Below are 14,892 nucleotides of genomic sequence, written 5' to 3' on the forward strand. Positions count from 1 at the left end.
CCTCAGCTGCTGTTAATCACAGAGTAAATATCTGTCAACTTTTAATGCACAAAGATTAGTAAGAAAAATAATGTGGTTGTGTTCAGGTAATGACTCATCTCAGAGTCAACAGGTGACGTCCATAGAACAGGGATAAGCCAATGAGATCACTCTTTAATAGACGGTCCTAATTCTAAGGGAGCCAAAGCAGAGAGGAGGGGAGAAACAAAGATTTTTGCATAATTTCACAGAACTGAAAAGCAACTTACAATTTTCACAAAAACAATAAACTTTACTAACAATTTCTATCTGCATTGATTTAAAATATAATATATATCATTATTTACACAATTACATATCTAAAAGGATTTTCCGAAATGAAAATATTCTCTCTGCCGCTTCTCCCTATGTCTCTCATGACCACTCAGGTAAGCAAGCCAATGGCGTCACACCTGGAATTAGCATATCAACTGAACTAGTAGGTCACATCTTGTGTACACCACACAGAGTCGTTTGGATTTAAATCCATCATGGTGGACAACACTTAATGCAGCTCTTTAAGTGGACATTTTGGAAACATTAAACCAAGTGTGACTACTTTAAAGGTAAGGTTTATCTCACCTGTGTTTTGGTTAATTATTACAAGGTAATTGTGGATTTCTACTTGGTTGCCCCATAGATGGAAATTTGGAAAAAAAGTTAAGCCAGTGAACACATTGTGATATATAGTGTAGGAAGTAATGGAGTCTAAATGATGCAGGACAGGGTCATGAAAAGAATTTTAGTCTTGATTAATCAAAGTATATTGAAGGTTTTTAAACCTGACATGAATGTGAGAAGATGTTTAAACCAACACATCCCCATAAAACCGCTATTGCTGATGCTGTGAAAACAGTGTTATGCACTTCATTTTTAAAAAACACCTGTGAGTTGGTCCAATGGACACAGGTGAGCTTAAACAGGTGATATTGCTAAACCAAACGCATAATTAATGATGGTAATGGAAAGCTATAGGGAACACACACAATTGGTTGAGATGGAAGACCATTATATAGTTTAATTCTCTGAGATTACATCTAAATTTCACTCCTGGTCTGAGACTGAGGTAATAGGCATTAAGTATTCAATAAGATGGTTTACAGCCACTGCGCTTAAAGATGGGTGTGTCACTGCACTTACTCTACTAGGCCATACTTGGAAGTAAGTTGCTGTTTGTTGTGAAACAACAGTAGACCTAACATAAACATTATGATCTTGCAGTATACACAGTGATCACTATTCTTCATCTACCCTTCTTCAACCTCATAGATCTACAGGGAATACTTGTGTATGGAAAAAATTATTTTGGGGTTCATTATGTATTTAGTAGACAGGCCCGTAGCCAGGGGGGGTTCGGGGGGTTCGAAAGAACCACCCCTTTTGGTGGGAAAAGGTCCACTCTAGGTAAAATTTGATCTAGGTTCATGAAGTTTTTATGAAAAAAAGTCAACTTTTTCAGAAAAAGAACCCCCCTTTTGAAATTGCTGGCTACGGGCCTGCATTATGTATTTAGTAGATATCCTAAGTTGCACATAAGACATTGCACAGCTTGTATGGTGTAGAAATGTCGTGCAATAATACCAGTTTGATTGTCTTAGCTTAATAAAGTATTCTATAAAATATGATGGCTCTTCAGAATGCTGTTAACCCAAGCTTGGATATTAAGATGGCACTTAAATTACACATTTCCACTTGTAAAATATCCCACAAAGATATAAATATCACATCTTTGGTTGATTGTTTATAAATAACAGGCCTGCCCTGTGTGTGTGTGTGTGTGTATGTGTGTGTATGTGTGTGTGTATTCCCAGGATAACTCATAGTTGGCAAGTGCAAAATTGAACTACAGCATTTATCTATTTGTGAGAAATTATAATATTGAAAGGACAGGAAATAACTTGATTAAATCCAATCTACCTAACACTTATACACTAGATGTGTAAATTCACACATATGTGATGATGCCAACATAAAAAATGTGAAGATTGAGCGTCCAGATAACATCAAGGAATTACCAAAGTTACACAACTTGATGACCATGCATATTTACACATAATTAGGATTGGCATGTGGCTTAAATTCCCAATGACTAGCATTGCAACCTGTCAGTTTATTACCTGTCTCACCTGTAATATGCCGAACATACCAACTAGTGAGACATATCTCTAGAGTGAAATTATATGTACATCATAGTCATATTCCATTCGCTATCAGAATTGGTTTTTTGGTACACTACTTGCTTCAAGAACATTTTCACAACAACTCATTTTGTTCTTCAGACAATTACATAATCATGACTACATAGAATGTTGAAAATTTATAACTCGGACTTCACAAAAAGTTTTTTCCATTTAATTTAAATAAACAAACATGCATGAATCATATTAATGTTAACTCTGTCACCAAGTTTAACTTTGCCAGCATATTTTTGGATAATTGTTGAATCTTTTTATGTCTTTCTCTGAGGGTTTTTTTTTATTTGATGTTTTTATCACTGTGACAAAAGCATGCCTGCATGTGTTGTCCAGATCTTGTGACTTAAAAAGAGAATGTTTGTATAAGGGTTGCATTGCATTCACTTTTATCAGGTCAACAAGTCAAATTCTCTGATATGATTGGTCGCATGCAATACGAATACGAATTTTTATAGACCCCATATCATTATGAATCCTGTGACTGAAGTGACTGAATAATAAATAAATGAACAGGGATGCACATAGTGGTTGACTGGTAGACTTGAAGTTGACATGCAAACACAAACAGTTTCATACATGGTATGTCTAATTTGAATTTCTTCAGCATTCTATTTGGCAATGTGTAGTTACCTTAGGCTACCATGTTTACAGATACATGAAAGTAACTTTAACAAAGTTGGTTATATAATGTGCAGAAGTGGAAAGGCATGCAAGAAATGCTGCCATATATAACACAAACATTTGCTACAGTATCAGGCTCATGTTTTCTTCCAAACTTCCATAATTTACCATTGTTACCACTGTGACTATGGTTTCTCTTTCTTTAACAGTTAAATATTTCCTTGAAAACATACAACAAATAGTTCTATGATAATTTTTGGTCTTTATCTACATTATAAAAGAAAAGATGAAATGGCTAGATATACATGACATGCTGCTTTGAAGTAAGGACAGTAGATTTCCTTTAAATAAGTTTTAAGTTCCAACATATTTGAATATTTATTCATGTAATTTACTAATCAATGTTAATATAATCTTTCTTGACTCCAGGAAAACAGATAACAATACTGAATGAACCTATTTTTTCCTTTCAGTTACTGCTGGAAACTGTAAACACTGCCAAAGAAATACAACTCACCACTTTAATAAGAGGGACTTTTTTAAATTGACAGTTTTTAACTAAAAAAGGAAAAAAGGAGGACAACTTGCCTGCATTTTTGGCCAAAAAAATGCCTCGTTCTCGTTCAGGCTCCGTGGCCTCACTGAGGTCCGTCACCTCCACTGCCAGCGTCGCCAACGGCGCCCACACCACCTACTTCGCCAAAGTCTGGCTGAAACCTCCCCACGAGCTTTTCATGACAGACAAGGGAAAACACGGGATTAAAATCACATGTGGCAATGAATCGCCACAATTGACCTCGTGGTGGATTAGCACCTTAAAGGCAAGCTACCCCCAGGATTCATGCTCTGATGACGGCCGCTTTTTCAGAATGAGGCCAGAACATGGAGTGTTCTTGAAGCTGGACAAGAAGCATGGGTTGTTGAAGATCAAGGGGAATGACCACTACCAATGGTTTCTGGAGAATATCGAGGAGGTGTTACAGGCAGGCGGGATTGAGGTCACACTAATGGCGGATCTCTTCAACCAAATAGGAAGACAGCTGGGTATTGATGGAATATCGGTAAGTTTTGCTTATGGATATAACAGCTTTAATTCAATGTTAAGATTTCTCAAATGATACAGGGAAATAGCATTTCTTTTACCTCACCATTTTAATTTTGTTTTCAATAGTTCTATAATGAGTGTTTCAATTTTCTTTTGAAGCTTATGGGTAAACACATATCTTTAATCAACTCTTTTAAATTATCATTTTATTATAACTTTTTGTTCTCTGCCTAAAGGAATGCAAATTTTGTTGAAAAACAAATAATCTAAAATAGGTAAAACAAATCTCCAAAGATCAAGTCAAAACAGCAAATCAAGGTCTAAATAACATCTCTCTCTACTTCAGGCAACAAGTCTACTGGAGAATCTCCCAGACACTGGAGCAATACAGAATGGCGCTGGCTCCATCTATAGTCTTTGGAAGACACTACTGGACAGGTGGATGGGTTTTGGCGGAACTATCACCGTGGCATCACCAGTGTTAGACCCAGAGAGGTTCATGGACTTAATTCTCCTCATGATCAAAAATGACCGTGAAGGGTTCACACTTAAACTTGTAACATCAGAGAGATGTGATGGTGAACACAGTTTAAAACATACAAAGATGGTTGCTAGGGACTTGTTAAAGAAATTGAAAACAACCGGTAAGCGAAGGCGACTGGTGACTGATGAAAAAATAGACTGGGCGTATAAGCACATTGAAACAAAAACGACCATCTTTAACTGCCGTTTTATTGGGATGAGTACTCCACACAAGGCAGAGGTGATGGTCACCAGCGCTGGCTTCATACGGCGTTACTTCCACAATGATCTCAAAGACTCAATCTCGTTTTTCCGCCTCACACCCTCAGAGTACAGGACAAATTACATAGACCCCTTGGGGATAGAGCAGAAGACGAGTTTCTGAGTCTTGGTCAACAAAATAGTCAAAGTTCTTCATTTTACAAAAAAATATTTAACTATTTTTACGAAATGTTTAAAGTAGTCCAGGTTGACTAAAGTAAAACATGGAATTTTTTTCAGCTAAGTTTAGTATGGGATTGTCAAATGCTTCCTTATTTGATTGAAATAATAAGTTTATCATAGTGGCCCTAGAATATCAGTATTTAGGTAGATATTACCTCAGAGTTTTACACTTACCAACCAACCAAGTTGCTATGTCTACCAATGAGAATGTTCACTCAACGAGGTTGTGATAAGAATTTTGCAAGAGTTGAGTCCCCCACGACAATAACTATATATGACTGTGTATGGAATAACTTCAGATCTATGCAAATACAATAACATGATAACATCGATACTTTGAAAGGTTTTTTTTAATCTACTGCTAAGATTACAATTTTCATTCTCCAATATTTGTATTTCTGTCTTGTGCTTCCTTATCTCAGTCTATGGTGCTCTACTTCAACTAAGGGCATGATAACACTTATGCGTTACAAGTTGAACACATCTTAATGTGTGTACTTAAAAGTACAATTCACAAATTCAGTTCGGCTTGTTCAGAAAAGTTTCTGATTTTAAGCATCTTCAGTATCATACTGTTTTTTCCCCTAACAAGTTTTCAAGGGTTATGAAATTCACTTCAGAGTGAACTTCTGTTTGCTTTGCAAGAGTCTTTACACCAGAAGTGTTGGCAAGTTTGGTGTGTACTAATGGAGAGAAATGATGTTTGGTTCAGATGTTTGTGCAGAATGCTGCAGTGTTTGTGACTGTTACAATGACCAAATATACTCTATATGAACGGGGCCTTTTTAATTTGAAAAACACAAAAACAAAGCTATTTCTTTAATATCAAGTCATTAAAATTGATCATTTTTCATACTAGACATCAACTGGTCCTAAAAATGGACTATTCCCCCCAAAAGTAAGACAAAACCCAGTTTTGTTGCTTTTCTCTAATTAATTTAATAACCATCAATCAGTGATCTTGATAAAGGTAATTCTGATACTGACCAAAGTTTGCATGCAGGGGCCAAAGGTTTAAAACCTGACCAGAGTAGAAACTTTGTGTACCATAAGCTTCAAGGCAGTTATTAGAAAAGAGTATGCCTCCTAAGAAGGTAGATCATTTGACTGCTGTGTTGGTTTTGTTACTTGTTGAATGAGCTATTTTTACATGATAAACATTGTATGACAACCATTTTGAATTATAACTAATAAAATATTTTTAAAAAATCTTGTCATTGGCTCCTGTTGGTGATTTATCACAGAAACATCTATCAACATGAGAACCTTCCTCTTTAATTTAAGATTTAATGAAAAAACATACCTTTCACTTGTACTTTGATCATAAAGTAAATATTTCTACATAAACTAGCAAAAAAGCTTACCACTGGTGCAAACCTCATGGCAAAGAGAAAATGCTCACAGTAAGGTTACACTTACCCTTCATAACAAGGTTCAGATCTCATGTTGTTGAAACTACCTTTTTATTGTATCCCAAAGTATAGATTGAAGGATTTATCCTTCATTACATTATAAATTTCAGAACTCTTCTTCTGGAAAGCACCCAAAATGTTGCATCCTCACATGACTAGGATAACAGTTAAACTTTAGTTTTTGGCTTAAACGAAACGCCGGTGTGGAAACACCCACATGATATACGCTACAGTCGCTATGGCAACACTTACCCCTCACTACAAGGCTTGGGGCACATGTCATAAAAGCTACCCACGCTGTCTATACTGGCCACTGTCCTCTTTGTTCCCTCTATGTCCAGTTCCAAACCAGACCCCTCAATCCGCGCCTTTAGTGTCTCGTAGGTGGCCAGGAGGTCCACCGTACTGGAGAGGTCAGCTTTACGAATTGTGAAGGGAATTGTTTCCTACAAGAACAATATATTCAGTTCAAACTCAATTCATAAACAATGTGAGAAGTTATCACACACACTGTCAGGGATGCCTAGTAAGAAAACAAACATTTCAAACTGTACACTGGACTTGTCATAAAATAAAATTTTATTTTCACTGTATACATCAAGGAATACATAGCCTAATCCGAGAAATGTCCTTTCTAATATCACTTGTTTGGTTAAATATACCAAATTTCAGAGAACATTTTTGAGATCTACAGCTTATCTTTTTTCATTTATCTAGTGACTTGCTTACTCTGTGTGTGGGGGAAGAATCTTGTTAAAATGTGATAGGGATTGATTGATTGATTTTTTTTTCATTAAACTTACATCTACTTTGTCCAAAAACAGAATTTTATTTAATTATCCATTTATTCCTTCATTTCAAGTAGTCGACTAATTTAAATGTGTGCACCTACATTGACTTTTTGACTCTTATCATTATCATTTATCTATTTTTCTTTTAATTAATTTATCTTTATTTATTTATTTATCTTAAAAAGCACCCCTACCCCTTCCATCCACACATTGTCAACTGTCATGGCAACATTAGGCATCAGAACTGTGGCGAGTGCCTGCAGCTGACCAACGATGTCCTGACGCAGCGTCAGGGAGTGGAGCAGGAGCTGGGTCATGTTGACCCCAGGAACCTTGAGAATGACCTTCAAACTGGGAAGAAAAAATACAAAGTAGCTTTTACAGTTATTGACTCAGATTGTTCAGCATCTGCACATTAAAACAATGCCTGTAAAAAAAAGCAAGTTTCTGAGATGTCTTAAGATTTTAAGAAAATTTGTTTGAAGTTCACAAACAATGATGAAAACAGTGTAATGCAAATAAAAAGTTATAATTTGGTTCAAAGAAGCTTGAAAGCTAGGAAAAGGCACCCTTACAGAAATTCCTGTAGGATCCTATAGAAATTTCTATAGAAAATTTCATTAAGGATGTGTATACAATCCATAGGTTAAACAGAAACACAAATTTTACCAGTCACTCTGATCTTATCTTTGGGGACCTACTTAGTGAAATCCAGAGGGTCCACTGCCCTGTAGGCTGCAGCATTACTGTTGGGACCAACCAGAAACTGAGATGGCAATGAAAACAAGGTCTTCAAAATGGCAGCTGTTTCATTATTGGATATAACTGAAGTCTCTCCTTGGTAGTAAAACTTGATGGTGTCCTGAGGAAGATATCAACAGAATAAATGGCATCACAAAGCTATAGTTGTTTTTCTTTCTTTTTGGACGTAGAGATCTTTCATTTCTCATGGGGAGGGGGGTTAGAGATCCTAATGTTCAATTTCATTTTTAAATCTACAATCAATCATTCACTATAAATTCAAATTATAACCAACCTTGGTAAAGTTATGGGGTGAGAAGACATTGCTACTGCTGATATTTCCAGGAAGGACTGATTTGAGTTTTCCAAAAAAGTTCTCCAAAAGCTCCTTCCTGTCAGAGTCAGACATTGCAGTGAAATCAGCACAGGGGAAAAACACTTCCATCTCATCACTGAAAAGAAAAACAATTTTTTTCTTCAAATAATCAGTACCAAAACTTGTTGAAAGAATTAAGTTTTAATGAAATAAACTCCATAGCATCATTAAAGACAACAACAGAGAAGTTTGTCTTCAAAAGATGTACTCAAAGCAAACACATAAAATACAAGGACAAAACTCCCTGAAATAACAATATATAGTACATACGGGCATATCTCAGTACAAACTGGGAAATGGTGATAGTTCATTCTGTTGCACCAGGTACAGTGGCCAAGTGCCTCGCAGGAAGTCTTGTTTGATCTAAAAAATACAAATTGCATTCGATGTATTTTTTATGTAACAAATTATATATAGCATCCAAAAACAAGTTCAGTTCTATTATTGAAATGAGTTTCCAAAATTGTACTAAAAAGACTGGTATTTAAATGTCAAGGAATATATGATGATGAATCACGTACAACACTCAATCAAATTTAATTAAGTAATTATGATGAACAATCCTTTATTATTAGAACTGAAAAAATTACCAGAAAATAAATATGACTGTGGTGCACAGCAAAAAATGTTTCCACTAGTAGCCAAAAATTATTAATTTCACAAATACAAAAATTGAGATATTTATGTAATTTTAACTAGTTATAAAGACCACACCTTGTACTGCACTGTGGTTTACACTCGGGCAGCTTCAGACTGGGTTCTGCCACTGTCTGCTTTGGAGCTTTGATGGGAGGGACTTAAAAGTAAGAAAATATGGAAATAATATAACATTTAAAAGACACACTTTTTATATGAATTATGACAATGGATCCTTGGTAAATCATCAGGATATGTTTTAAAATAATGCCAGTTGCACAAAGATGGAATCACACATGCAAGTGCAATGTTAAAGTTAAGTTGAGATACTCACCGAGACAAACCATACCAATCTGGACTTGTGTGTATATATGTGAACCTACAAGATGAGCTGACCTATATATTTACTCACCAGGACAGACCATATCTGACTGGACTTGTGTGTATGTGTTGGCACACTGGTCATAACCCTGGGCACCACAGGAACATGGACACTAAAACACAAGAAGCAGCGTGATTGTACTTTTTTATCAGAACATGTTATTTCCCACATACATGTGGTTTTTATCTGCTTTTACAAAACAATGCTTTGCCTGAACCTAATAAAGAAAATCTCCAGATTAATTGTAGTATTAGTGAATTTTTTTTATTTGCATGTATCTATATAGGACTTTATATTCACTAATATGCATATCATACATCATCTAGATCTTGTATTTATAGACAACATCAAAACATATATCAGCCTTTATCATCCTCATTCTTGGAGTAGAATAACTGAGAAAACTAGACCACCAGTGCTCACCTGACAGAAGGCCAGGAACTTGTCACACAGGGTACAGGAATCTGCACACAGACAGCTCTGAAATGCAAAGAAAGATTTTCTTGAATACAAAAAAGATATAATAAAGTAAACTTCTACAAAAAGGTGCTCAAATAATTTCAATCGTCATGCTGAAGGTGGTTATTACTTAATAATAATAAATAAATAAAATAATAATAATAAATTCAAATACCTAGCTAGCATTTTCTAGGAATAAACCTCTCTTGATTTATCATCTTCAGATACTCACAAAAAATAGCCTGGCCCAGTGGGACAGCCCTTTGGAGTCACAACTAACACACTGGCTACTCACCCCTCCAGCACTCAGCCCAGTGGGACAGCCCTTTGGAGTCACAACTAACACACTGACTACTCACCCCTCCAGCACTCAGCCCAGTGGGACAGCCCCTTGGAGTGACAATTAACACACTGGCTACTCACCCCTCCAGCACTCTGCCCAGTGGGACAGCCCTTTGGAGTCACAACTAACACACTGGCTACTCACCCCTCCAGCACTCAGCCCAGTGGGACAGTCCTTTGGAGTCACAACTAACACACTGGCTACTCACCCCTCCAGCACTCAGCCCAGTGGGACAGCCCTTTGGAGTCACAACTAACACACTGGCCACTCACCCCTCCAGCACTCAGCCCAGTGGGACAGCCCTTTGGAGTCACGACTAACACACTGGCTACTCACCCCTCCAGCACTCAGCCCAGTGGGACAGCCCTTTGGAGTCACAACTAACACACTGGCTACTCACCCCTCCAGCACTCAGCCCAGTGGGACAGTCCTTTGGAGTCACAACTAACACACTGGCTACTCACCCCTCCAGCACTCAGCCCAGTGGGACAGTCCTTTGGAGTCACAACTAACACACCGGCTACTCACCCCTCCAGCACTCAGCCCAGTGGGACAGTCCTTTGGAGTCACAACTAACACACTGGCTACTCACCCCTCCAGCACTCAGCCCAGTGGGACAGTCCTTTGGAGTCACAACTAACACACTGGCCACTCACCCCTCCAGCACTCAGCCCAGTGGGACAGTCCTTTGGAGTCACAACTAACACACTGGCTACTCACCCCTCCAGCACTCAGCCCAGTGGGACAGCCCTTTGGAGTCACTAGCAGGAATGTGTTGGTGCCATTCACTGCAGCCAGCACAAACTGGCGACATCTGGTGTTCTCACTTGGGGAGCTGCTGGTGAAGCGGAAGTCGCTGGTGTCGTAGAACATTTGAGCCTTGTGATCTGCAACACTACTGCACCAAGTTGGCTATAAGCAATTTTAATAGATATGTATTACTTTTTAAGTCATGGTTAAGATTGACATTGCATGTATTAATGGTTTCTGGGTTTTCTTTGAATATTACCACAAAAAAATTATGATTAAGTTTATATCTCCAGTTTAATACTTTCATGCAGTTAAAAAACAAGACAGTTACAGCTATATTTAGATATTTTATTTATTTATTTATTTTATTTTTTTTTTAAGGTTTTGAACTAGGAATATGGTTAACTTCATTTATGAGCCCGATTATTTGAAAACCCACGTAGAGACAGCCATGTGAAATATGCCCAAAATTTTTCACAAATTTAGAATATGCTTATCCAATAGTTAAAGCGGACTTAGGCTTAACACTATTCATTCAGGTTAAATACCATTATGATTTTTCTTTATAAATGAAAAAAAAAACTATTTTCAGAGTCAGCAAGAATTCACCCCAGGTCCATTACCTTGAGGAAAGTCCCCTTATTGGTAAGATACTCCCCCAGCCACGGCAACCTCTCAGTCAGGTGCTGGTGTTGAACCTGTTGAACGTTTCCTGTCGCATATGATTCTATGAAGTAACTGCAATTATAAATATTAATTAAATTATAGTGATTATAATAACAGATTTATTAAGAACGAAACATAGGAAAATCCACAAAATAATGGTGTGTGAAGGTTTAACATTTAATAAATAGCATCAGTACAATAATCAGTAGTATTCTCACCCACTGTCATCCAATAGTGAACATTCATACTGCCCAGTGCCACATTCTGGGATTGAGTTCATCAGTAATGCCTCAAAGTAATGCTCGGTAATGTCTGCAGCCGTGACACCAGCCAGATAGTCACTGGGATCATGAAGGCCATTCCTACTGTAAACAAAGACATACCACCCAGCTATAACTTAGTGAAATATATGTTCACTATCACAATTTAACTGCTTCAAATGAAACATTAGAATCCAAAAATATTAGCTGGTAATATACACCATTTAAAAATTTTTTTCAAAATCTCTGGAAGGTGCATCAAGAAATCCAACCCCCCCCCCTCCATCCACCAGCCCCCTCCCCCTCCCCCATGCAGCCTTCTATATAGAGCCATCAGGGATGATACCAGTCCTTACCGTAGAAGTAGAAAAATTGGCCCAGGGTCCAGGGTACACAATTCACAAGAATGACCCAAACGACCCTGAAAAAGTCGGAATTCTGACAAAAGTCGGAAAAGTCTCATCAGTGAACCATGCTGTTTTATGTTGCATCTATTAAATAAGATTTACCTGCCCTGGTAAAACACTCTGCTGACTGTGACTAAGTTCTTGTCTCCAAGACTCCCAGCCTCAGGTCTAGAGAACGTGTACACCTCGGGGCGACTCATGGCGCGCTTGTACCACGCATGCTCAACAGGGTTGTATGTCTTGTCTGCCACAAAGCCTGGAAACACACGGAAAACACCTGTCTCTGTCCCGATGTATCTGGAATAGAATTAACAAGCCTCAGTCTTGAAGAAAAGAAATGCAAAATTAAGGTATTTCATGAGAAAATGAGTGAAGTGTATGAGAAAGAGATGAACTTGGAGTAAAAAATGATGATGCAGCCAAGATAATTTCATAATATTGTCCCATCTGTAGATAATAATTATTAGTTAACAATTAATGAGAGAGAGAGAGAGAGAGAGAGAGAGAGAGAGAGAGAGAGAGAGAGAGAGAGAAGGGGGGGCAGGGGATTTGAGTATCCATACCTCCATACAGATTCAGGTGTTTTCTTCCAGTATTTTTCCATCTCTGCAGTCATAATTACATCAGTTTTCACATACTCTTTCAAATCTGGAAAAAAAAAAGAAATGGATATTAACAAAAAGAATTCCCTTAAACAAACAATCCAATAGATCTGGTCTAAAAAGCATTAATTTACATTATTATTATCATCATTATCTATTATGCTTTCACAGCCAAAGCTAACACAGTAGTACTTTCTAAAAAACAATGTTTGTTAATCAATGATACTTTGGTGAAATGAAATACTGTAGTTGCTAGGTTATCATTCATTCTTGGAAAAATATTATAATTTACATAACAAACACCAAAACTACCAAAAATTCCCAGGACTGAAAAAAACTGAATTCCTTACCATTATTACTAGTAACACTGGATGAATGGAGAAAACTTTCCAAGTCTTTTACATTGTCAATAGCCTCTACCTCCTGTAGATACTTGTCTGGGTCCTTGAAAGCACCCGGAGCAAACTAAACTCAATGCAAAATGTGTTAAGTGAGATTTGAATGCCTTTGGAGCAAACTATAAACACAACACAAAATGTGTTAGGTGAGATTTAAATGCTTCAGTGTAAAGCTTATCAAAGCACATACAGAATTCATTATACACATGAATTTCTGTTATTTACCTTGACTGTGGAGTCCACGGAAGAAAAGCTTCCATATCTCTGGCAGATCTCCTCTGTCTTATTAATAAGCTTTGCCTTCAGGTCCAAGCGATGATAAGTAGAGTGTTGCCCTGATGTAGTACCTGCTTTCTGGAAAGATTTTATAACAGTGAGACTATTTTACAGTGTATTTTATATATGTTTACAATATCCCCTGTACTAAAAGCCAGTTCCAAGCAATATCAGTATTTCTTTCAGACAGGACACAAAACCACCACCAGATTGCCTTCTGACATCAAACATATGACAATATATGTAAGTTTAACTTCATTTTTATTTTTACACATTTAATTTTTAGCAAACACTCTCTTTATTGTTATCACAAAACCAAAAAATATGTAGCATGTGGCTGAGTGTGACAGAGTATTCGGTCTCTTTGTCCTCTACATGTGGCCTTTTGGCAATGGAATCTTTTATGTCATAAAATGTATGAAACTCTATGTACACTCAGTGTGTTAGATACAGCAGTGGGCCCCAAGTGCCACATATTTACAGGGATAATAACTCTTGGTAAGAGATTATTACAAAAAAAAATTAGATAAAACTCAGGCACTAACTTTAATGTAAAAATGGATTCATTAACCATTGGTAAGTATGGGAAAATTGTTGTTTACTCCAAGAAAATCCATATTTTAGGCAAAACAAACAGTTATTACCCCTTTAAGATTCTGGAAATAACAACTCACCTCTTCTGGTATTTTCTGCAACATGTCCATATCAAACAGTACAAGACCCACTGTGTATTGACCTTTGGACCCTGGCAGAGGCTTGTAGAAGTATGTGGCATTTAGTTTATAGTTGACTGCACCATCAAACTTGCTGCTGCCCCGAGACACAGGAAGATTCACCTGAAAATGTGATATTGTGTTAGATGTGATAGAGCACAATCTGTGATACTGTCAGAATGTTATTGTGTTAGATAGATATGGTAGAGCACAATCTGTGATACTGTGTCAGAATGTTATTGTGTTAGATGTGATAGAGCACAATCTGTGATACTGTCAGAATGTTATTGTGTTAGATGTGATAGAGCACAATCTGTGAAATTGTTAAAATGTTATTGTGTTAGATAGATATGGTAGAGCAGAATGTTTAGTTCACCATTTCATCAAATAAAATTATACTGTTGCCTAAAAAACTTGCCAGTCCACTTGTATATAGAGTAGAGAAATGTATTCCTTTGTTTAGAGTAAAATATTTAGTTAACCACAATGAACTGGGACTTACGGAAGTTAACATTTCTCTCACACAAAGTTAAATATTACCACACCAATAACTAATATATATTTATATATAATATCAAATTCATGAAGACTCTCCCATCTCACCAGCTGTTTATCAAAGCCTGGGATTCCCCTCAGAATATTTTTCTTGGCCTCCTCACTCAGCGTGGGCTCCAGAGCAGAGAGGTCCACAAACAAGGGGTTATTGGTGTAGTCCTTAGGCTGAGGTAAGTTCCTGTGCATTAAGACCTTACCTGACATAGAATGTTTGTTATATTAATTTAATGCCTCATTACAAAGAAGGGAAGTGACTGCAATTAAGTCTGCTAAGAGTCTA

General features: G+C 37.1%; 2 protein-coding genes across 2 annotated transcripts in view; one reads left to right on the forward strand and one right to left on the reverse strand.

The window, feature by feature from the left end:
- LOC106157809 (uncharacterized) overlaps positions 1–14,892 on the reverse strand; it is a 45,358-nt gene that overhangs the window by 23,115 nt on the left and 7,351 nt on the right. The window contains exons 9-25 of the mRNA XM_087015516.1: positions 14,661–14,809; positions 14,019–14,180; positions 13,294–13,422; positions 13,021–13,135; positions 12,632–12,716; positions 12,171–12,365; positions 11,620–11,766; positions 11,359–11,473; positions 10,706–10,897; positions 9,607–9,663; positions 9,214–9,295; positions 8,880–8,961; positions 8,436–8,528; positions 8,085–8,241; positions 7,750–7,910; positions 7,243–7,399; positions 6,510–6,703 (exon numbers count right to left, since the gene is read on the reverse strand). Of these exons, the coding sequence (XP_086871642.1) occupies positions 6,510–6,703; positions 7,243–7,399; positions 7,750–7,910; positions 8,085–8,241; positions 8,436–8,528; positions 8,880–8,961; positions 9,214–9,295; positions 9,607–9,663; positions 10,706–10,897; positions 11,359–11,473; positions 11,620–11,766; positions 12,171–12,365; positions 12,632–12,716; positions 13,021–13,135; positions 13,294–13,422; positions 14,019–14,180; positions 14,661–14,809 (2,272 nt within the window). The remainder of the gene's footprint in view (positions 1–6,509; positions 6,704–7,242; positions 7,400–7,749; positions 7,911–8,084; positions 8,242–8,435; positions 8,529–8,879; positions 8,962–9,213; positions 9,296–9,606; positions 9,664–10,705; positions 10,898–11,358; positions 11,474–11,619; positions 11,767–12,170; positions 12,366–12,631; positions 12,717–13,020; positions 13,136–13,293; positions 13,423–14,018; positions 14,181–14,660; positions 14,810–14,892) is intronic.
- Positions 394–6,059, forward strand: LOC106157812 (uncharacterized). The gene is made up of 3 exons (XM_013533564.3): positions 394–584; positions 3,308–3,895; positions 4,226–6,059. The coding sequence occupies exons 2-3, from the start codon at positions 3,443–3,445 to the stop codon at positions 4,784–4,786; spliced, it is 1,014 nt and encodes a 337-aa protein (XP_013389018.2). The 5' UTR covers positions 394–584; positions 3,308–3,442; the 3' UTR covers positions 4,787–6,059.

The sequence above is a fragment of the Lingula anatina genome, chromosome 6, assembly GCF_051362555.1.
Source record: "Lingula anatina isolate TDL-2025a chromosome 6, LinAna3.0, whole genome shotgun sequence".
Classification (NCBI taxonomy): domain Eukaryota; kingdom Metazoa; phylum Brachiopoda; class Lingulata; order Lingulida; family Lingulidae; genus Lingula; species Lingula anatina.